Source organism: Xenopus laevis, chromosome 9_10S (assembly GCF_017654675.1).
Source record: "Xenopus laevis strain J_2021 chromosome 9_10S, Xenopus_laevis_v10.1, whole genome shotgun sequence".
NCBI lineage: Eukaryota > Metazoa > Chordata > Amphibia > Anura > Pipidae > Xenopus > Xenopus laevis.
In genome coordinates, this window is record NC_054388.1 from 46,416,106 (window position 1) to 46,439,024 (window position 22,919).

General features: G+C 40.4%; 1 protein-coding gene across 2 annotated transcripts in view; it reads right to left on the bottom strand.

Moving 5' to 3' along the window:
- Positions 1-1,378: 1,378 nt before the first annotated feature.
- The window catches only part of helz.S (helicase with zinc finger S homeolog), a 58,154-nt gene continuing 36,613 nt past the window's right edge, over positions 1,379-22,919 (bottom strand). For both annotated transcript variants that reach the window (XM_018237657.2, XM_018237658.2), the window contains exons 20-31: positions 18,104-18,287; positions 14,201-14,429; positions 12,825-13,029; positions 7,870-7,918; positions 7,129-7,313; positions 6,457-6,667; positions 5,916-5,992; positions 5,116-5,674; positions 4,693-4,921; positions 3,637-4,135; positions 3,219-3,471; positions 1,379-2,483 (exon numbers count right to left, since the gene is read on the bottom strand). In XM_018237657.2, coding sequence (XP_018093146.1) covers positions 2,143-2,483; positions 3,219-3,471; positions 3,637-4,135; positions 4,693-4,921; positions 5,116-5,674; positions 5,916-5,992; positions 6,457-6,667; positions 7,129-7,313; positions 7,870-7,918; positions 12,825-13,029; positions 14,201-14,429; positions 18,104-18,287 — 3,021 coding nt within the window. In that variant the 3' untranslated portion in view covers positions 1,379-2,142. The remainder of the gene's footprint in view (positions 2,484-3,218; positions 3,472-3,636; positions 4,136-4,692; positions 4,922-5,115; positions 5,675-5,915; positions 5,993-6,456; positions 6,668-7,128; positions 7,314-7,869; positions 7,919-12,824; positions 13,030-14,200; positions 14,430-18,103; positions 18,288-22,919) is intronic.

The following is a 22,919-nucleotide window of genomic DNA, read 5'->3' on the forward strand; positions in this document are numbered from 1 at the left end:
AATCTAGTGCTTTGCCACCTCCCCCGAGCCCATAATGCAGATTCCATGGACACCATGATCAACCCCTTGTTACAATGCTGTCCCTCTGAGTGTAGCAATTCATATTGCCCCCACCCACCAACAGTACAACCAAGGGGCACCTTGAGCAAATAAAGCAGCAAAGTATATTTGGTTTTTTGAATGTCACATTTTAATGTAAACATCAAATAATGTACCAAAATTGTTTTTTTTTCTGTTTTTGTTTTTTTAAAACCAGAAAAAAAAAAGAAGAAAAAAAACGGAAGCGGCACAATTGTTTTTTTCCCAAAACCACCGAAGGGGAAGAGACATAAAAGCCGGATACAAACATGGACACATGCATAGTGAAAAGAAACAGAATCTTTACTAAATTCACACACTTCTTTCCTTTTAAAATAGTCATGAAATTTTACTCAGCACCAACAGACCTAAAAATGGATTTTTTCGGCTTTCCATGATTTCAAACAAAAACCAAACCTAAAGAAATCAACATTTACAAGCTATCTTGCACGCTTGTCTAAAAATTAAAAGCCTAACAGATTTTTTTTTTCGTCCATTTAAAAGTATATTGTATTATTACTTTCTTCTAATATATATATAATATTTATATATAGATTTGTTTTACTTTTGCTCATTGATAACAAGGAGACCTGTTTATATAGTTAAAGCAGTGCCGTGTTTTTGCAAGTACTGCATTCAGAGGTATTAGCAGTGGGAAACAATACCCAGCTCCTGTCAATGCTTTCTTTCCCTTTAAATTTAAAGTGGAGTCACTTGTTACCTGGTTTGTACCTTTTCTCTCTATTTAGGAGTTGGATTACATAATAACCAAATGGAATCATATAAAAATTATCTCCAAGGTGACTTTCCTTCCTTCCTGCTTTGTATCCTGATGCACACAGGTATATAAGAGGGAAAGGGGGACTTTGAGTTGGGCACTTTCTGGGTTAAAGTGTTTTTTCATTTTACAATACAACAGCACTTTAAAAATCTTTTTTTTTTGTAATTTTTTTGGTAATTGCGGCAGACTTGATATATTGCCCAATAACATTAGTCCGTTGTCTGGCCCCCTGCCATAAAAACTCTGGAGAAGAAATATTTAAGGGCAGCAATCAATCAAAGAAAACAGAGACAATGAAATATTGAAATCGCTGCATTGTCAATTAAAATAAAAGAAGAAAAACCTCAGGAAAATGTTAAAAGCAAGAAAAAGATACCATTTGTGCACTAACGGGCTGTTTCTGGTACATAAATCCAGGTTACGACGCCAATGTTATTGAACAAATGTAAAGGCGAATATTTTTTGTTTTTTTATTATTTTTTGAAAGAACTGAATTTTTCTGCCTCATTTTTTCTTTGCTTTTTTTTTTTTAATTTTTTTAATTTTAATTTTTTTTTTTTTTTACAGAGCCCATGGAATTCCCAGGCTAAGAAGTAAAGTGAGATATATGACACTTAGGGAAAAAAATTGCTCTTTCACATAAAAGCAAAGGATGAACCCATGTCGATTAGCAAATTGATACTTTCTACTCCAAACGTCTGTGATTTTTTTTTTTTTTTACGACACAAATTTAGCAGCATAGCTATGAACTGTTGATTTAAAAATAACACACATATAAATACAAATCCATGTTTGCATGTACTGTATGTATGGCAGTGCATGTGCCTCCATATACAGTATATCCACACACTTATCTATGCTACATGGGCATTGTGACCCTGCCCAGAGAGCTGCTCCACCCTCAGGCGCTGCACTAATCATCTGCAACATGACTGAACAGGGACAGTATTCATCAAACCCCGGATTGTGGGGCACCTGAGTGAAGCAGCTATTAGGCGCAGTAGGCAGGGTTACACAGACGTAATGATGTCAAATATTACACACCCAAAACATGTATTTCTTCTGATCCTTGGGGATATATGCGAACGCGCATCGTTACATACATCTGTGTTTCTTCACACGCATACAAAGAGAAAATAAAATGTCTGAAAGGTAAGGCTGAGTCTATTTTACTCATCAACATCAACCAAAAAGCTAAAACAGAAAGTTTTTTTCTACAAAAAGAAAAAATAAAATGTAGGGGTGTCGCATTATAAAATCCATAGTAGGGTTGGTGGGGGCATTTATTTAAAATAGGAGTAAAAGCCATTATTACCTGATGAACTGCCTAGGCTTAGTTCCTGAAACAAAGACAAAGGGTCACTATTTTTTTTTGCCTGCTCTGGAGGGGGCTTGGGCCTGGGTGGAGCGCGCAGGGCGCTGGCATAAGACATGGTGGGTTTGTTGCAGCCGACACTTTGCTGCATGGCTGCTGCGCCATTCGGATCTACAATCTGTTTGTTGGGCATGAGCGGCGGGAACTGGCCGAGGTGCTGCAAGACATTGTAGTTGAATGAAGCAGGGAGCTGCATGTTTTCTGCTTTCAGCTGGTCGTCCGGAGGTTTCGCCATTTTTGGTGGAGCAACTGGATTAAGACAGAAAAATTATATCATATTCAAATTATTATGTTAAAGGACAAGGAAAGGCAAAAAAAATAAAATCCCATTTTACTTTTTTTAATGAAAAAGAAACCTATCTCCAATATACTTTAATTAAAAAATGTGTACCGTTTTTATAAGAAACCTGACTGTATGCAGTGAAATTCTCCCTTCATTTACTGCTGTGGATAGGAATTGTCAGACAGTCCCTAACTGCTGAGCAGGGAAACAATCATACTTATGAACAGCAGGGGGAGCCCCCGCCTTACTTCCCAGCCATGCAGAACTCAAGCAGCTTTGTTTATACGGATCCCTAAGCAGCCCAGACCACACTGAGCATGTGCAGGGTCAGCGTCAGGCAAAAATGTTTAACAAAGTTACAAGATGACAGCCCCCTGTGGCCAACTTTGAAAGCATAAATCATTTGTTTGATTAGACTTTGTGGTGCAGTAAGTTCATGCTTATGTTTAGTATACAAAATACAGCATTTCTAGCCTTATTCTATTTTAGACTTTCCTTGTCCTTTAAAATTATATTTTCAGCCAGTTTTATACTAGTCATGTGTTAATCTAAAACAGGAATATCTTTACCACTGCCATCCACCTGTTGTTAAACTCCAATACCCATCGTCCTGGTGAAGGCTTCTAAGGGAATAATTACTGTAGCCTCCACCCATTTCTATGCAGAGGAGAAATGTTGTACTTCGTGAATAAGCTATGTACCTAACATGTCCCTGGGTGGTACTGTTCTGCTGGATCCATTGCATGGAATGTTCTGGTAGGTAGCAGAAGGTGCGCCACTGATCCACATCTCTGGGGACGAGTAGCTGAATGGGGGTTGGTTAGTCTGCTCTTCTAGATCCTTACGTTGCCCAAGGCTCTCCAGACAGATGCCTAAATCATCGGAACCAGTATGTAGTGAGCTTGCAGAAATTCTTCTTTGGTACAACGGCCTCCCAGGTCCTCTAGGCTCATACTAGAACAGTAAGAAAAGCAAAGAATCACATTCTGAACAAAACCTTACAACTCAACCCCTTCATAAATGCAAACCAAATGGCAACTCTACATATTGTCAGGGAGGGGTTAACCCACAGTCATACAACTGCGAAGACTGAAAACAAAGAAGAGAAGTAGGATTTACCTCTTCTAGGGTGTGGAGTGAAGAGGTGGATACTGCTCGAGATGCAGGTGCATGAAATGATTCCTGACTGGCTGGCTGCTGATGGTTCTGTAACTGATGTATGAATGGGTTCTGTGGGGGTCTGTGCTGAATAGGGGACATGCCATAATGAAATCCTTGTCCCATTAAGGGATTTTGAGCAAGGCTAGCATAGGTCCATGATCCATCATGTTGCAGGTATTTGAGGGGTGGGGGTGTTGTGTGTCCAGGTGGCAAGGGATACATGTGTGTCATGTGCTGGGCAAATGCTGGGTTGTTGGTCATCTCCATGTCTCGGCTATTTTCATTAAAGTTCGGGTACTGGCCACCATGGCTAGAGGAAGGGGATGATAGTGCTGGTGGGCTTCTGGCCTGGACCTGCCTGTACTGTAACAGTCTGGATTGGGGGGGTGGCATTTCCGATAGGTCTCTGCCTTCGATGGGATCATGATGCGAAAGCTCTCGTAAAAACTCCTGAAACCTGCCAGGAAAAGTATGGAAACCGTCACTAAGCAATCAGCAACTGGAGAGAGATCAGTAGCCACAAACAAGCAGTAGATACTGCCCCCTCCCCTCCTCTAACCAAGGCACTGCAGGAATACCCATTACATCCCACACTTGGTACTTGCCATTATTCCTCAATACTATAAAATAACTAACACATTATGTGGACAGCAGTGCAGCAACAACACTTTATAAGAGCAGCAGTGCAACAAGGTAGTAATATTTATTTAATTATTTTTTCGAATCAACTGTATAAGCAAGTACTCTTACTGCACTGATGCAGTTTTACCTTCATGGCTGGAGTTTCCTTAACCAGAGCAAGCAACCTTTCAAAGGTAATGTAGAGTTAATCTCAGGAGTGTTTTCAGTTTATGTGGAGCCTGCTGAAAAGGCAACATGGCCGAATAGAGGGCAATGATTCAGCATACCAAAGGTATACTCAAAGAGTAGGAGAGTGTCTCCCCCAAACATAAGCCAACTCTTAGGGGATTCTATCTACCCTTTACACATTTCTGCACAGCCATCTACCCATACCTTGAGTAAGCCACTTCAGATTCCTCCTCAGCACTGGGGATCTTCCAGTTTGGTCGCACTAGTTGCTGTTGGGGGATCCCCAATGCTTGCTGAGGAAGATGCTGCAGGTGAGGGTGGTGTGGGTAGGGGATGTTGCCTTGACTGAGGAAAGCACTGTGTTCATTCCATTGCTGTATTCGTGTCTGCTGTTGCCTTAATGTTTCCAAGGCCACGTTGCCATGTAAACGATCTGCAATTCCATAAGAACATTTTAGTAATATAAACATATATATGTGTATATGCCCAAACACAGAATTATCTCATTACTCATTATGGAGCTCACAAATAACATGGAAATTGAGGAAGCAGAAATACTACTGACATATCATGGATGGCAGTACTTTGCTGATTAGGATGAGATGGCTTAAATAGCAAGGCACTTACCCAGCGTGTCACCAGCACCCATGCAGTGAGGGCTCTCTTCGATAAAATTATTCATATGTGATGAGAGCAGTGGGTTATGCTGGGGAACAGACCGAAGAGTGTTGACATCTTGAAGCATGGGAGGAGGTGGCTGTTCAGACATCATTCCATCTACACTTGGAGAATGAGGTCGAGCAGGCATAGGGTTATTAAAGAATGAGTGATTGGGTCCAGGAGGGAAAGCAGGAGAAAGCTGCGAGGCTTGTGGCGTCTGCTGATTTAAATGGTTATGCTGTGGGACTAACTGGCCTGGCTGTGGAGGTATTTGGTTTTGTAGTTCAGATAAATGGTTCTGTTGCTGAGTAAGCATGTTCTGCTGCTGTATGGAAAATGGTGGCCTCTGGAGCTGGGAGAGGTGCTGGTAGTTCCGATTTGGCAAAGGGAACTGCGGCTGTGGGGGGGCCAGGTGAACATTCAGGTGTCTCTGACTGGGATTATCTTTACGATGAAATTTAGGAGTAAGAAAAGTGGGGTTTCCTCTGGAATCTGGACTTCTCTGTGCATTTGGGTCCATGTCACCCTATTGAGAGAGTAAGGAATTACACTGCATTAGGAAAGGCGTTCTATGGAGCCCTGGTAACTGTGACCATCTGGAAACAGTTGGCTTTTCTCTAAAATACAGCCAACTAAATTATACAAGCACTGGGCAAGTTAAGAGACCAAAGAAAAGGAACCCTGTATTATAATTATCATTATTCATATAGCACCATTGTCTCCTACAATGATGGTAATTAACAAACACTATGCCACTCTGGATTTACCTGCTTAGATTCTGGAGGCTTTTTCTCTGGAGTACGAAGCTTATTCAGATTTGCTCCTTGATTGTTTTCGCTTTTACCTGAAAGGAATGAAGAGACAATTTTACCATATGACTGAATTGGCTTAATATTCACTTATAGCTAATACAGCAACACAACTCCACAATCTTCTGTAAGCCTGGCCTTACAGGGCACAATATCTCTACCATCTTGTTGCTTGGTTTCATATAAAACACAACATGGCTGCTGATTGTCACGTTAACTACTTCTCACCCCTAAATTTTTACCCACCAGAGGTGCGGACGGATAGAGCCAGCACTCCAGTTGCCCCTATGAGTGCACTGGGCATGGGCATCCAATTGTGACACAAAGAATTTGTGCCACAGCTTTCACTTGTTATGCGTGTGGTGTAACGTCATGTGCACAACGAGCTCGCCAGGAGAATTGTTCATTATGCACAAATGCTCCATAGGTCATGGTCCCTGCAGGGGAAACAATTTGGGCTTTCAGGCCACAGAAAAAGAGGTTACATGTTAATACCAACCATTACGAAGCTGCTCATGTTGATCTTTGTCTGGGTGCTGAAGGGGTTGCTGGGGGGCCCCAACGTTGACAGGAGAATGATGACCAACGCCAAATGGGATGGGGGAGCCGCGGCCATGTGCCTGGAGGAGGTTCATGTTATACGCCATAGCTGTGTGTGTCATAAGCCGAGGGTCAACAGAAAACCTGCCCTGATAACTGGGCCACGGTACCTATAAAAGAACACCAGATCAGGATTTTTATGCATGAAATAGTCCAGTGGATTTTTCACAAGAGAACAGTGACAGCTATAAGTGGAATGAAGAAAGTAACATGGAGACACAGGAAGAAGCTGTGGGTTACATGAAGGAAACCAAAAGTGAAAAGAGCATTGAGAGCAAGAGTTGATGGATTCTATATCTAAACAATACAATGACCCCGGGAGTGAGCAGATTTCTAGCCCATCGTTCGGCACCAATGATAAAATTAATCTTTGAATGCTTGACAGCTAAGGATTCTGGGGAGGCAGTAAATCATGGCCACAGACTGAACCACAAAAAGGTGAAGGAAGGTAAAATTGGAGAGGGTTTTACACTTAACAGTTCCTGGCACTCCATGCTTCTTTCTACCCCTCCCTCCTGGTCTGTATGACACTTCCCATTGAATGGCTATACTGGCCATTTGAAATACTTACAGGTAAAGGCACAGACATGACCATGTTTCCTCCATAGACGGCAGGCACATAAAGAATACTGGTGCCGGTGTGTGGATCAATTCTCTGCACAGGACTAGGAGACTTTCCTATGTTGGAGTGTGGGCCCAGTGGTGGTGTGTAGGCCCGGATAGGATTGCCAATCAAAACAGAGGGGTTTGGCTGAACTATAATGGCAAGAATACAGGAAAACACAATGAAAATGTTTAAAGCTCAGGGGCTCAACCACAAATAAAGCTGGAAACTCTCGCTGAATTATAGTTATATAATGAATATTCTCTGCACATATCTTCTTTAGTGGAATTCGTTCTACAGTGGCGTAAGGGAATTTTATGACCCAGTTTGAGGAACTGTGCCCATGAGCAGCAGATAAGTTGAGCAACTGTGCGTATGGGAAGATAAGTTGAGAAACTGGACCCATAAGCAGATAGGTTGAGGAACTGGGCCCATGAGCAGATAGGTTGAGGAACTGGGCCCATGAGCAGATAGGCTGAGGAACTGGGCCCATGAGCAGATAGGCTGAGGAACTGGGCCCATGAGCAGCAGATTGGTTGAGGAACTGGGCCCATCAGCAGATAAGTTGAGGAACTAGGCCAATGAATCCCTATGGCACCAACAGCCTTTGCTTCAGCTTAGTACAGTACCAAGCATTATACCTCTCAGAAAAAGAGGCAAGAGCGCAAAGCTTCAATACTGATCCAATATTGATGTTAGCCAACGTACCTAGTCCGTCTCCTAGAAAGTGGTCATTCTGATTGTGGTGCCCCTTACACTGAAAGACAAAAGCAGAAAAAAAGTTTTAACCCAGTATAAATACTGAACCAATAGAGAGAGCACAGAGTGCTTATCTTTGCATGTGTCGCATAGTCTCTCCAGGGTCTCCCCATAGTCTCCTGGGGCTGCTGCCGTCCCCACTCACACTTCACATGTTAAAACGGATCAGGTTACAGGAGGGCCACATCGCAATGAGCGCAACAGCCCTCCCTGATCTAGCAGAGCCGAATATCCGCTAAAACCCAGAAATTCAGCTCTTAAAGTTGCAAGAGTCGCCTTTTTGCTGCCCCTTGTGCGTGGCCGGTCGCTGCTGCCTGAGAATGTTTTCACCTTTTTTCAAGGCCCTGAATCTCCCCTCAGTCCATATTACCAATGAGCAATGGGCAACAACAATAATCAATTGATGGGAATGAGGAATTTAGTTAAATTACAATTTGCTGTTTCTTTAATGACCCATAACTTTATTAAGGCCTAGCCCCTGCTAATTAGCATGCATTTGGACTGGGCAATTAGCCAATGTATTTTTGTCAGTACTAAATGGTTGACATTTGGAAGAACAAATGTTACTAAAGATGAAGGCCTACCAGTTCGGGTTAGGTTGGGGAAAATATATTGGGTGCATATACTGGTGAATACAATGCTGTATGTAAGTTCATGTTTCAAAATGTCATCTGCTGATGTAATGACATGTAACACTTGAGTTATTATCTTCAATGTATATCCATTGCAACCTCTGTAATGTGTAAAATGAATGTCAATGATTGATAGACACTGATATTTGATTATGTCACAGTTTATTGAGCATGAACACAGATGTATATGCACTTGGAAAACTCAATAAAAATAATTGTTAAAAAAAAAAAAAAAAAAAAAAAAGATGAAGGCCTACAGACCCCAAAAAGGGGATTTAGTGATATTCACCATTAAAGGAACAATAACACCAAAAAATAAAAAGCGTCTTGAAGTAATGAAAATATAATGTAGTGTTTCCCTGTGTTGGTACATCTGGTGTGTTTGTTTCAGGAACTATACTACAGTTTATATAAACATGCTGCTGTGTAGCCATGGGGCCAGCCATTCAAATCCGAAAAGGAAGAAAAGAGACAGTTTTACTAACAAAGAGAAGTAACTAACAGAATTTTACTATGTACAATGCAGAAATGAAATAAAAATTGGTATAAGGATAATACAGAAGAAATTGCTTCAAGAGAGGGAGGGCCCTTATTGATTTATCGATAAGTATTACAAATTCCCTTTTTTCCTTGGAGTGCCTGTGGGACACTAGGGCCATGGGGACATAGCAAAGGTTTCCCCTAGAGTAGGGAGGGAGGAAGTGAGGCCTGACACAACTGCGATATGCCGTACCTTCCTGCCAAAATGAGCATTGTGATGCCCAAAGAACTTAAATTTATCGAATCTGGTAAATGGCGTGATAACCACGTGGCAGCCTTGCATACTTGGTTTGCCGATATCTGGTTTCAAGTACAGGAAGTGCTGAAACCAGGAGGTTATATGTAGGTTAATATGTGGAGAGAGATGAGACCTGAGAATTGAGGGACACAAGAGAGGCCCTTCTCCAGGCCACCTGTAAAAAGTCAAATACACGAGAGATTGAGTAAATCTCAAGAGACATACCAAGATGGACACATCGATCTCTATAACATTTCCACACTCTGTAATATGTCTTAGAGGGATTTTGGCAACAGAGGGTTTCAGCAATAGAACATGAACTATTTCAACTTCCAGGTTGGTTCTAGGAAGCCAAGAGGTCCACTTCCATAGACACTGCCTGACCACCACCACTACCTGAAAGACTTCTTAATTGGGGGTCCTTTGTTCTAGATGAAGCCCTGTAGAGCTTGTCAACTTCCAAGGGTCCCCTTTGTGGTTGGGGTTGTTGTCAGACAATCTTGGGAGTCAAGACTGACTGATTCTTCAAGGCTGCTCCTAAGTCCTGGAGGGTGGCATCATTGGGGAGGATATGCCACTGCAGATCCATGAGTGATTAGCCCTAGGAGAGGTTAGCCATTTCAAACCACCATGAGACAGATACCCTGGTGTCTGGCAAGAGGCAGATTTTCTGGGAGAGGTTGGTATGTTTACACTGGTCAAGAATGTTCTACTAGAACTTCTATGAGTTGAAACTGGGCAAAAATCACGACCTCTGTGGAGGCTACCATGGATCCCAAAACCCTTATAGCAAATCTGGGGCTGGATGTACTAAAGGAGTTAGCGAACAAGGGATTCAATCTTTGTAATCTTGGCAGAAAGATCTGTTGAGCTTTGGTGTAAAAAATCATGCATTGGACAGGCAAACCAGGAAAGCAGTATTTTGCCCAGGCAAGAGACTGGTGCATTAACAGAAGGAGGGGAGGCCCATTTGCCCAAAGGATTCCTGTGGAAAAGGTTAATGACACTGAAAGTGATGTGTAACCTTATATCTTTTTTCCGGATGATCGCACTCCATCTGAATCAAAGTAACAAGTTGCGCATGGGAAGGAAAGGATGGTGAGGATCTCTTCTAACACTTAAAAAGGGACTGAGAAAAGTGGAAGTGTCCAAAACTTTGAGATCTAGGCACTCGAGAACAAATGTGAGTAGAGAATCCACTGCCTCAGAAGACGATTTGCCTAGGTCGTCTCCCTCATTAGTATGCTCTGAGAAAAGTTCCCCACCTAGGGATTATTTCAGATTGTGGAAGTGTTTGGGGCTTCAGTGTCGCCATCCTCCCCTGAAAGAGGATATGCAGTGCACTTGGTGCTTGGACTCCGTGGTCCACACGGTTCAGCAATTTGTCCAGGGAAGCTGCCAGTTTTGCTATGCCTGTGGATAGCTGCATGACCCAAGCGGGAGGGTCCTGAGCAGAAATGGAGGTCTGCACAGCTGCATCCTGGGAGACCTAATTAGATGGTTCCATCCCTGGGTTGTCTCTAGGAAAAGGCACAGTTCCTGAGCTTGAGAAAAGACATAAGGCATAAGAGCATGAGTGACACAAAGGGTCATTTCACACATGCAAGGTATTTAACCTCAGATCAACTCTGCTGCCATGGAATGTCCTTCTGATTACCCTCAGCCGTGTAGCATGTGGCTAGACATGAGATTAATAACTATAAAAAGAATTTTGCCTCCCCAGTACCTGTGACACTTTATGATGGAAGGTCTACCTCCAGAGTCCCTGCCTCCAGTGAAGCGGGAGTTCCCTCCTTGTTCCCACCCTCAGTAGCTGCTCACAGGAGAAAAAACCTGTCTGGTTTGGGGAAGGGTGCATCTGGTTTGAGGTTGTGTCAGTTCTGCTGCCAGTAGACAGTGCCAGCAGAGTGTAGTAAAAACCCTCCACTGCTGAAAGTGTTGTAAGACAAATTCCTAGGTCTGTAGGGTTCCTGGGGGACAAGGGTATCTGCAGGATTAGATCAACGTTGGTAGCAAGGGTACTCAATGCAAAGGGATGCCACCAGATCCTGGTCTAAATGCTGAACAGCCTGTTATACCCATAGCAAGGGTATGAATAAACTGTGTGACCTGCTCATTGTGAGACTTTTCAGCCCCAGAATCACCAGTCCCTTAAAAGGGGAAGCCATAACAGAGTAACTTCTGGTGAAGCACTCATGGTCAACCCCTAGGTCTATTGTAGTATATAAATAAGATGCTGTGTAGAGGACAGCCATTCAAAAGATAAAAGGCGCTGCTACGTAGTAGTTAAGCTCTGTAAAATATAATGGTGTCCTACAGAGATTATTGATTATCTGCAATTAAACCTGTGCCACTGATATTGATACACAGAAGATCATTTATATACACAAAATAGTAGTGTATCTAAAGCACACAGACCAGTTTTAACAGTGTAGGGCAACAGTACATATAATTTTAATTACTATAAAACACACTCATATTTTGGTGTTGCTGTTATTTAAAGGAAATGCCAGTTATTGCAGGGTATGGCTGTTAAGGTGGCTATACATGGACAGACCTTATTGTCAGACCCTGTGATTGTGATCTGATCATTTGGCCCTAGGGCCAAATCATTGGATCAGGTTCATATTGCCTACCTCAAGGTCAGCATATTGGGGGAAGATCCGCTTGTTTGGCAACTTTGCTGTGTAAAAAGTGGACTAAAACATTAACCGTGATGCTGCTCATAGCAACTAATCAGATCTTAGCTTTTGTTTCCTAACTGCTGAAATGTAATAGCTGATGGGTTGCTATGAGCAATATCACCGGTAATGTTTCTCTCCACTTTTTACACAGCATGATAAATAGGTCCCTGTGTATGTGCTGATATAGTCTAACAGGTCAGTAAAGCTTCAGTGTTACAATGAGTCACTGCGACTATTCTGTAGACTTAACATTAAACAGTCTGACAATCCAATCGCCCACGCAGCAGGTCATTTAGGGACAAGCCATTGCGGAACACCTGAACTGCATGGTGGCTCTGTAACTGCAAGTGACAAATTGAACATGACATATAGAAGTGAGAGCTTTTCATAATCTGCACAGAAATCATTTGACCCAAACTGTCCTTTCTACCAGACTAAGGGGGCGTTAAATCGTAGAAAGGGGAAAACTAAGAGGGCAGTTTGGAATCCTATCCGTACACAGCATTAACGGAGGTCATTATGTGACATATGCTAGTTTGTTAATTAGCTATACAAGCAGATGTGGATTTGTGATACATAACGAAGATGGAATGACATTTATTAAACCTCATAGCTATATGTAAAGAAGATACTGTACTGTATTAATGTGCATTTTGAAGAGGAGCAGAAGTGAAACAAACACAAGTTTAACTGGGCTAACTTACTGCAAAAAAATGTAAATTTATAAAGTTGATATCACTGTCCTCAGAGAAACATACCCCAACAGCAACCCCCAAACTTTAATAAACTTAAAAAAAAAAAAACCTTTACCTTTGGGGGTGACTGCTGCTGCTTAGAAGAATTTCCTGAGTGCTGCTGTCGGAGGGCCCGGGGAATGAATTCAGGAGCCAGTGGATTGAGCACATATGTTTTCTTCAGCTCTAAGGCCTCTAGCTGGGATTTGATCTGCTCGAAGGTAATGCCGTGAAGGCTTTTATTTTCATGGCATATGGTGATAAATTGCTCCCAAAACTTCCTGCAAACAAGCATAGTGCATGAGTGTGCAAACTGTGTCCAATCTGCTGTGCAAAAGCAAGAAGTCAGTCTTTTCATGTGCTGAATGTGGCCTATTCCTTCCTACAAGCAGTTCTGTGGTTTATAGGAAGTCTAAAACAGTGAATATTGCGTGTGCTGGGTTTTATTAGATTTTGCTACAACTTAAGTTGGGTGTTCAAGATAACCAAAAGGGATTATTAATATAATGCTGGATCTATATTTGCCTTAACTCCTATAGTACTGCTGCCTAGAATGGATCCTTTTCCATGTTTAGAACAAAGACTGTAGGCTTCATCAGCACTTCCTCAACATAAACCTTACTCGCTGATACATGCGCCCATAAATTTCATCACCCCCATACCTGTCTTTAAAACACATGGTTTATGTCTTTACCTAGTCATCTATAAAAATGACTGACGATGAGTGAATCAATGGTAATTGCACTGATGAGGAGCCACACAATTACGCATCATGCTCCCATAGTGCTACAATAATTGTGCCCTGTGCATTGCCAAAATACCACAGATACACACAAATTTCATGGGTTAATCTGGCTCAGATAATCTGGATTCCCCCGTGACGCTACCTGAGATTGCCAAGGCAGCAAAGTCTTTAGAAGCTGCAGCAAATCAGGGGCTGTGTGGTGGAGGCAGCTAGTGGTTCCAGTCATTTGCTGCCTTTATGAAAGACAAGCTGCAGGCGTGAGGCAACTTGCATTTGTTGGGGTTTCCCTGGGATCTCACAGTCTTGGACACACATAGGAAACAACACGGACAATAATAAAGTCAACCAAAGTCAGGGGCTGGTTGAATTATGGGTCTTTAAATTTAAAGCAAAAAGTGGACACAAGGCACAAATCAACATCTTAATTTGCTTTGTTAATATAATACACAAGAGCCATGAATATCCTGTAAATTATATCCGTATAAATGGTGCCTAGTGATGTAATTTCAGTCACACGACTCACTGAAATGTGTGTATTATAATGAATTATCCCCCATGGTGAAAAATGTAATGATATAATAAGTCACATGCAACCATATGGTAAACATACATGATAAACGTATAATATCCATATACTTTTCAATATAAGATACAGTATGTGTGTGTGTGTTCGTTCAGACAAATAGCAAGGCCACGAGTCAGCCTACCTGCACCTTCCAATAGAGCATAAAGCAATGGGATCGCCCACCACAGCCACCAGGGACTGGGCACGGGTAATGGCGGTGTTGAGTAGTTTATAATTGGAGAGGAAACCATAATCCAAATCTTCGGTGGAATCTTCCAGGAGCTGTTCCTTCCTCTTGATTGGAGTCTGTCTGTGTTTGCATGTGTGTCGCGTTCGGACTGTACTGAGGAATAGGACCCGGAACTGTTTCCCTGCAGGCACAAACCATTAGGTACTGGTTAAGAAGAGAAGTCTGGGTGCCAAAGCCTCACTGGGGATACAGGGAAGGGTTGTTACTCTGAATCACAGTCTCAACCAGTACAAACCATGAGGCACTGGTTAAAAAAAGATGTCTGGATACCAGAGCCTCACTGGCGATGCCAGAAAGGGCTACTAATGATGAGAGCAGTCTGCTGATGACGGGTTTATTGTCTGTATAAAGGGACAGGTAATATAATATAAAATGATAATTGAGCCCCAGTCCCAAATACAGAGGCAAGCCAAAGACAGGAGTAGGTTAATTGTGGTCTTATGACATAATATAAAGCTGCAATCATATAACATCAAGACCCTGTTATAAGAGTTAAATAGGTTAACTTAAGTTGAAGTGCAAGACAGGACTGTAGCAAACAAACAGCACATATACCCGTTATGCATGAAACAACATAAACCACACTGCTTACACCCAGGAAATCGTTTGCTTCAAAAACATGTATTTTAGGACCTGCTGTAAAAAGTGTTTTTACCATTTATGGTAAAAGCTGGACCCCCTTTTTCTTACAGTTATTATCCGGCAAAAGGGTATATAAGTGTGGACAAATAAGTGTAACTCTGGAAGCTCATATTACACCTCAGTATCTCACTATTGTGTTACTGGAATAGCTTCCCAAGCAAAACTTTTGTCTTGTTTGTTTCTATTTCCGTCTAATAAAACTACCTTATTTATTTTACTGAACCTTCTTTCAGGAGTTTTGCTTAACAGTAAGGTTCTGGTAAATAAATTACCAACAGTACTCTAAATCCCAGTCTAAACCAGTAAAAACCATTAGGCACTGGTTAAGAAAGAGATGTCTGGATACCACAACCTCACTGTGGATGCAGGCATGGGTTACTATTCTGAATCCCATTTTGGGCCCGGAAATGAACAAGGGAAATGTGTTAACCGGTAGACCTTTAGCTGGTGATAGACACGGTCAAACAAACAGCTTCTCTAAATCACCCTCCTATTTCATGTTTTTCATTAAGATATTTATTATGTTACGGTTACATAAGAAATAGTTCTGTTAAATATAACAATATACATTTTCTGATAAATCAATATTTAAGTAATATTTCCCATCCATTTTTATGGATGAGGATCCTAATAGGACAACTTCCCTAAAAGTAGACCTTGCATTATCAAAGTATGGGCACTCCTGTGTTAACCAAATCAAAATGCAAATTTAAGAATAAAAAGTCAGACATTACAACAGCACTCGGGGTATCGATTCCATTTACAAGCAAATTACAGCCTACATATACGTTTCACCCCCCTTCCTTTTCTTATATTAAATGTTCATCAAAATTCTAGAGAGCCTTATGTGCTTATAACAATGGGAGTTGAAATGATTGTTCTGGTACCTAAACCCATAAGTGGACAGCGTTATGTTCCATCTACTGGTGGTTCCTCCCTCTTCCTCTAATCACATCTACTCCACATATTCTTCCTTATTTATTTACATTTTTGGGTTCAATAATATCAGTGGGAGCTGGCATGGTTGTTCTGAACTCATAATGAGATTCAAATAAGACAGTGCCCAAACCATGCAAAATGGCAGAATGCTTTCTTTTATTTTCAGAGCAATAACCTAGACATGGTCATAATTTGTTTTACTTCACAAGACCTCTCTCCCAATTGCTGTGTATCATGTCCTTTGCGGTGTACCGTATGACAGACCTAGGAGTCCGCCTGCTGCTTATAATTGTAGGACATATATATAGATACATAGTCACATAGTTTGGTTAAATATTCAAAAAAGGGTCAAAGGTCAACAAGTCCAAACCTTTCAAATGAGCTCCAGTGCACATACAGTAAATGCACATACTTACAGGAAATGTAATGGACTCCCATAGACTCCATTTTATCCAAATAATCCAAATTTTTTAAAATGATCTCTCTGTAATAATAAAACAGTAGCTTGTACTTGATCCCAACTAAGATATATTTATTCCTTATTGGAAGCAAAACCAGCCTATTGGGTTTATTTAATGTTTAAATGAATTTCTAGTAGACTTAAGGCATGAAGACCCAAATTAGGGAAAGATCCGTTATCCGGAAAACTCCAGGTCCCAGTATTCTGGATAACAGGTCCCATACCTGTATAGTTAGTTTTTATATAATGTGTAATATTTAGAACATCAGCACTAACATTTGCAATAAAGACAAAATTATGTAAGTATCTGTGTTAGCTCCTTTATTATACCTTATTGGATAGCAGGGAGGTCTTCTGGGGATTGTATAGTAGGAAAGGGGAATATTTTTTAGCCAGGGGGCCCAGGTCCTGTAAAACATTGTTGAATGTCTTTCTTTTTTTTTTTTTTTTTTTTTTTTTTTTTTAAAGTGGAACTCCAGCTTCCAAACCAAAATTTCATAAAGAGGCCCACATTACACAGAAACCCCTAAAATACCCATCACAATTACCAGTTTCTTCAAAAAGTATGAATAAATGCCATTTTCTGCATCATTCAAAAATTTGAAAGAGGGCAGGGGAATAGTCACATTAGGTTTCTATCGCCTGTTAATGATAGATGGTGGCAGCGAATGAACTTTGTGGGTGTTGGTGTGTTTTTGGGGTGTCTGATGTTAGTCTTAACTGTGTGTAAGGTGATTGAGAGACTGATTGTAACCCCATGTAGCCAAACCCAAGAGTTAAGTGTGGTTGAGTGAGGCGCTTTTGTGACAAATGGGAAGGAGGACTAAACACTAATGTTATAAATTGTAACCGCTTCTCCACAGCTTACAGACAACATAACCCGCAATGCAATGCACTATGATGTTCTCATTGAAATCACGTGTGCAGGAAATTGTGGGGGTTGGAGGCAAAGTAGTCAGAAAGATCAGCAGAATAGCAGGGGGCTAGGCTTAGAGAACTATCAGAAACAATTAAAAATCATGAAAAGTCTGCATATTTTTTAATTGATGTATATTGCAAAGTTGCCTGAAATTAGGTTTACTTTTCAAAAAGTGCAAGTTATGTTTTATGTTCCCCTTTAAGTATTCCAGTGTGCCCCGATTAGACATCATACTAGTCCATATGTTTGGGGAGGTTGGTCTATAGGATCTCCAGTTTAGAGTTGCAAGCATCCTAGCCTGGAACATTGAGAAAGGCTTTGGTCTGAGGGGTGGTTTGTAGTCCTGAGTAGGTACCCATAAAGCAAGTGATTGGTCTGGTGCTTTTAATAATGCTATGACCTCTGACAGTTTACCTATTATGGCATTTCAATAGGGTTGTATTTCTTTACATGACCCCAAAGTATGTATTACAGTGCCCACATAATCTTTGCACATAGGAGAGAGTTCTGGTTTTATTTTGTGCAAACACGTTGTAGGATTTTGTGCCAGGAGTTGACAGAGACTCTGTTTGGGGACTTAAGGAAGTCTGCCCGCAGCTCATCGGTTATATCCCCTAAGTCTTCCTCCCAGGCTGATTTAATCTGAATTTCTTTTAGGGAACGTCCCCTTATCCCTTTGTATAGGTTGAATATTATGCCCTTGGGCGACCTGGGGCTGAGTAGGGTTATGAGTGGATACAGCTTATTTACCTTTTTTTATTTTTAAACAATCTATACTCACACCAACTATATAAACACCAAAATATATACTAAGAAGTAAACCTGACACACTCACCCTGAACATTCAACACTCTTTCCACACTGATTTCTGACAGGCGTTTTTTCCGAAGCTCTGCACGAATCCTGAAAACTTGGTCTGCGTATGGTGTTACCACTCCAATGCTGCCCTCGTCCAATTTGCCCCAGGCCACAGGCCATTTCCTCCGTAACTCTTCCACACGCTCCACTACTTCAAATACCTGCAAAATAAGAATAGGTGTGTTTGTTATGATGCAGATTCTTGTATTAGCATGGGCTATTGTCTCCTGTACGGGCACTGCACTGGACCTGTAGCCACTGCACTCAGGCACAGGAATAACTGGCATAGAAAGAACAGGACATGTTTTTACATATTAGTAGCATTTGATCTATGGTGATTTTATCCAATCTTTAAAGGAAAACTAAAGTCTAACTGAAGAAGTAGGCTAGAAATGTTGTACATTATGTTTTGGGCTTCTATACCAGCCCAAGGAAACCACAGCCCTTTAGCAGGGAAGATCTGTGGCTACAAATATGCCCCAGTATCTCCCCATCTTCTTTTCTGCTGATTCACTGCACATTGTCTGTGCTGCTGTCAATTACTGAGCTAAAAAACCAACTCACAATATACAGTACACACAGAATATAAATGTCACAATATAAGGCTGATTAGTAATTAATACGGATACTTACTACATGGCAGCACACAGAAACAAGTGCAACTAGCATCATAATGTAATAATCAGCCTTGTAGAATCATCTTATATTACAAGCCAATCTCATTTTCTGCTTGATAATTTGCAACAACTCTAAGCTTAGCTTCTTAACAGCTGCTCAGATCCCACCGAGCATGTGAGTGTCACAGACACTTTCCAAGATGGTGACCCCCTGTGACAAGTTTGAAGTCATGAATCATTGCTGCAATAGAGAATCTGAAACTTAGGTTCAATTTGTAAAATATGGCATTTTTAACCATATTCCTTTTCAAATAAGTCAATCCAAGAATGAATCCATCAATCTCATTGGCAGCAAAGTGATATCACTCTCTGGAAGGAAATTGAGCTATTCTAGTTTTCAATAATTCACTTTTAATTGTCTGTTTTAAATCAGTCACTTCCAATATGGTTATAAATTTGCAAAGGCTGAAGTAACAAAGATGTTTCTCTGTTATTTTGTTCCCTATGTATAGCAGGGAGAATGGACAAACCTAATCGCTTTATTGGAAAAGCCAGTGGACTAAATATGTGCCTGAGCTCAGTACACATGCAAGGTGCCTCATTCCCAATAATATCAATCAATAGTATAAGCAGTACTCAATAGCCAAGCAATATGATCATCTCTGATGATACTGCAGAGGTCCACTGATTCTTCTCCTCCATATGATGGAACAGAAATATTGATTGAGACACAGAAGGAAATTATGTTGTGTTGGCTCCAGGGGACTGGAGGGGTAACATGTAAATACCCCATGGGACAATCAGAATTGGTTAGCAAAGGCATAAGAAACAGCAACACTTCATTCTTGTCCTTAGTGACTGAGAATATAGCTGTGGACAGATGAGAGATATTAAGCTTATTTTGTGTTCATCAAAGCAATTCTGATTCACAGAAATTAGGTTGCGAATAATTAAACCGTTTATAAATCATTCAAAAAAACAATACACACACCAGCTTACTCATCAGTGACGTTTGTTCAATACTCCTATTCCAAGTGCTGTCCAAGTTTGCTAAAGGAAGAGCGCTTCATATAGTGTAAAAACGTTTCTTTAATAAATAGTGCATACGTTAAAAATCACGCTCACATAAAAACAGGTAGAATGGGCATATAGCAGTCTTTTCCAGGTCCGCAATACTCTTGCCTGATATGCTGCGCTTGGAGTTCAGTTTGTTACAAGCCGGCACAATCTTCTCCTCACAGCGTGTTTCTTTCTCAAGCGCCCCTTGGCTGACGTCACTAAGCCCTGCCTGACGCGTTTCGTCACTGTTGACTTCCTCAAAGGCTTCTGTCATACTCGCATCGCTCTTCCTACTTACGCATAGTCGTTGCCATGGTTATGCGTTCTTCATTCACTGCGACCAGGTTTATGTACACGTTCCCCACTTTTTTTACATTAGGACAAAAAGTTCAAAAGCAGTTTCCCTTCTAGATTCGCCCACTATTATAATAATTCGTTTGGGCACCGTATTTTTTAGTGGCACTGCAATGGTTATAACGATCTATGCATTGCAAATTAAAATCAGATGGTCCCCTTTTCATACACTGAGGATATGCTTAACTACATACATATGGTATTTTATAATACAGGAAATGTCTAACTTTATATATGGAATTTCATGGTACAAGGGGAATGTATAACAGTTACCATATATGTGGATTCCTACCCCATTTAAAATATATTAACCAAAATCCATTCGCAGGTCTATTTTTCTTTTGTTTTCTGTATTCTTCTATAAAAAGGCTCGTAGATTAACATCAATATTTAGACCCTTTGGATTTATGGTTTCCATGGCATGCATCCACCTACTCTCACATTGTAGTGTTTCCCTTATTTGGTCACCCCCTCGCCACTTTCTATTAATTTGTTCTATCCCCCATTAAGATTAAACAATTAGGGTTTTTTTCATTACAATCCTTAAAATGTTTTGAGACGCTGTGGTTTTCCTTCCCCTTTGTGATATTCCCAATATGCTCCCTTATCCGATCCCTGAGTATTCTATTTGTTTTTCCAATGTATCGTAGTCTGCATGGATACTGTAGACAATGCAACACATTTTTTGTTATGCACTTAATGCTTTGTTTAATTTTAAACTCAGTTCCATTAGTGGTAGATTTAAATAATTTTCTCTTGGAACCATATTTGCAAGGGTAGAAGCCCGCCCACATGGTTTCTTTTTGTGTAGTTTTCGTTTAATCTGTGGAAAGGTAGCTTCTTGTTAGTATTTGTTTAAAGTTGTTTGAGACAGCTACTCCCCAATGAACCAAAAATTGTGTTCAAACATGCAATGTCCCGTCACACTGTAGTTGTGTTTTTTAATGTTTTTTAATTATTGTTCCTATATCTTTAGCCAGGGGGTTATAAGTGGTAGAAAATATAATTTCTTGATTTTTCTCTCTCTCTCTCCCTCTCTATCTTTCTTTTTTATATTTTTTATAAGTATAAGAGGTAATGGACATGAGAATTTAGAAAAAAGAAAAAAACCTGAGGACTATAAAAAGAGAGAAGCCCCCTATGAGTCCCAAGAGACATAATGAGAACAACAGAAATATTTTTTAGGGGTGGGTCACAAGAAAAGAAGCAAGGACAAAGAACACTTCACGAGGAGGGAAGAATACAGGACAACACAGAATTACAACAAACCACAAGCACATTACACACAGAGAGAAGTCAGAAAAGGGAGATTTGGGACAAAGAGAGTGGAGGAATAAGGAACAATGTACACCAATCATAAGTAAGATCACTAGAAAGAAGATACTTATGGGAGGAGCACAAAAGAAACGTAAACTAAAACAGGCGGGAAGAAAACACAAGAAAAGGAAGAAAATAGCACAAAATGGGATATTTAATCTAAGTAGTAAAAACTTAAAAGATGAAGAAAAAGTGCTAATGAAAGGGTTAAATGTTGCTCCGACTAATAAACCCAGCAAATTCCAAACATATATAGATGCTGAAAATTTATTAGGAAAATTATGCTAAAAAAAAAGTATTTTCCAAAAATGATCATATGATAAAAAATTTCGAACCACAAGGGGAGAAGAATAATTCTGTACATACTGATTTGAAAAGGAAATCAGACTATATTCCCACATTCGAAAAGGGTAATCACATAAAAATGTATGAAGAGATAATAAAAAGGGATTTGGAAGTACTACAGGAGAGATATGAGAAGAGTTATAGAAAAGGAAAAAGGGGAGAAGCTAGCTTTGGACACCCTGAAAAGAGAGGAAGAAATTGTAATCAATTTAGGCGGGGGGGTTTTTATGGATAAAACAAAGTATATCGATATGTGCCAAACCCTTTTAAATGACAACGCCACATACAAAATTTTGGAAAGAAATCCAATGGAGATTTTCAATACAAAACTGGGGAACATGTTAGATAAAGCCAAGGAAATAGGAATATTGAACGATAAGGAATGGGCTTTTATGAAGGTGAAGCACCCAAGGTTGCCTGTGCTATACTGTCTCCCAAAAATTCATAAAAATATTGAAAACCCACCGGGGCGCCCAATTATATCGGGGATTGAATCCCCTACAAGTAATCTGTCTCAATATATTGATAAAATGTTACAGAAATATGTTACATCTCTTCCCTCATATTTAAGGGATTCAACCCAGGTAATACAAATACAGGTATAGGATCCCTTATCCGGAAACCCGATATCCAGAAAGCTTCGAATTACGGAATGGCTGTCTCCCATAGACTCCATTTTATCCAAATAATCAAAATTTTTAAAAATGATTTCCTTTTTCTCTGTAATAATAAAACAGTAGCTTGTACTTGATCCCAAGATATAATTAATCCTTATTGGAAGCAAAACCAGCCTATTGGGTTTATTTATTATTATTATTTATTATTTATGGTTAAATGAATTTCTAGTAGACTTAAGGCATGAAGACCCAAATTACGGAAAGATCCGTTATCCGGAAAACCCCAGGTCCCGAGCATTCTGGATATCAGGTCCTATACCTGTATTGGAAAATATAAAGTGGGAGGAAGGAATGTTAATGGCAACCTTGGATGTAAAATCTTTATATACCTCAATACGACACTGCCAGGGCCATAAAGCTGTAGCACACTTTTTAGAGAATGATGAAACAACTTTACCAGCTCTAAAACAATTTATTTTGAAAG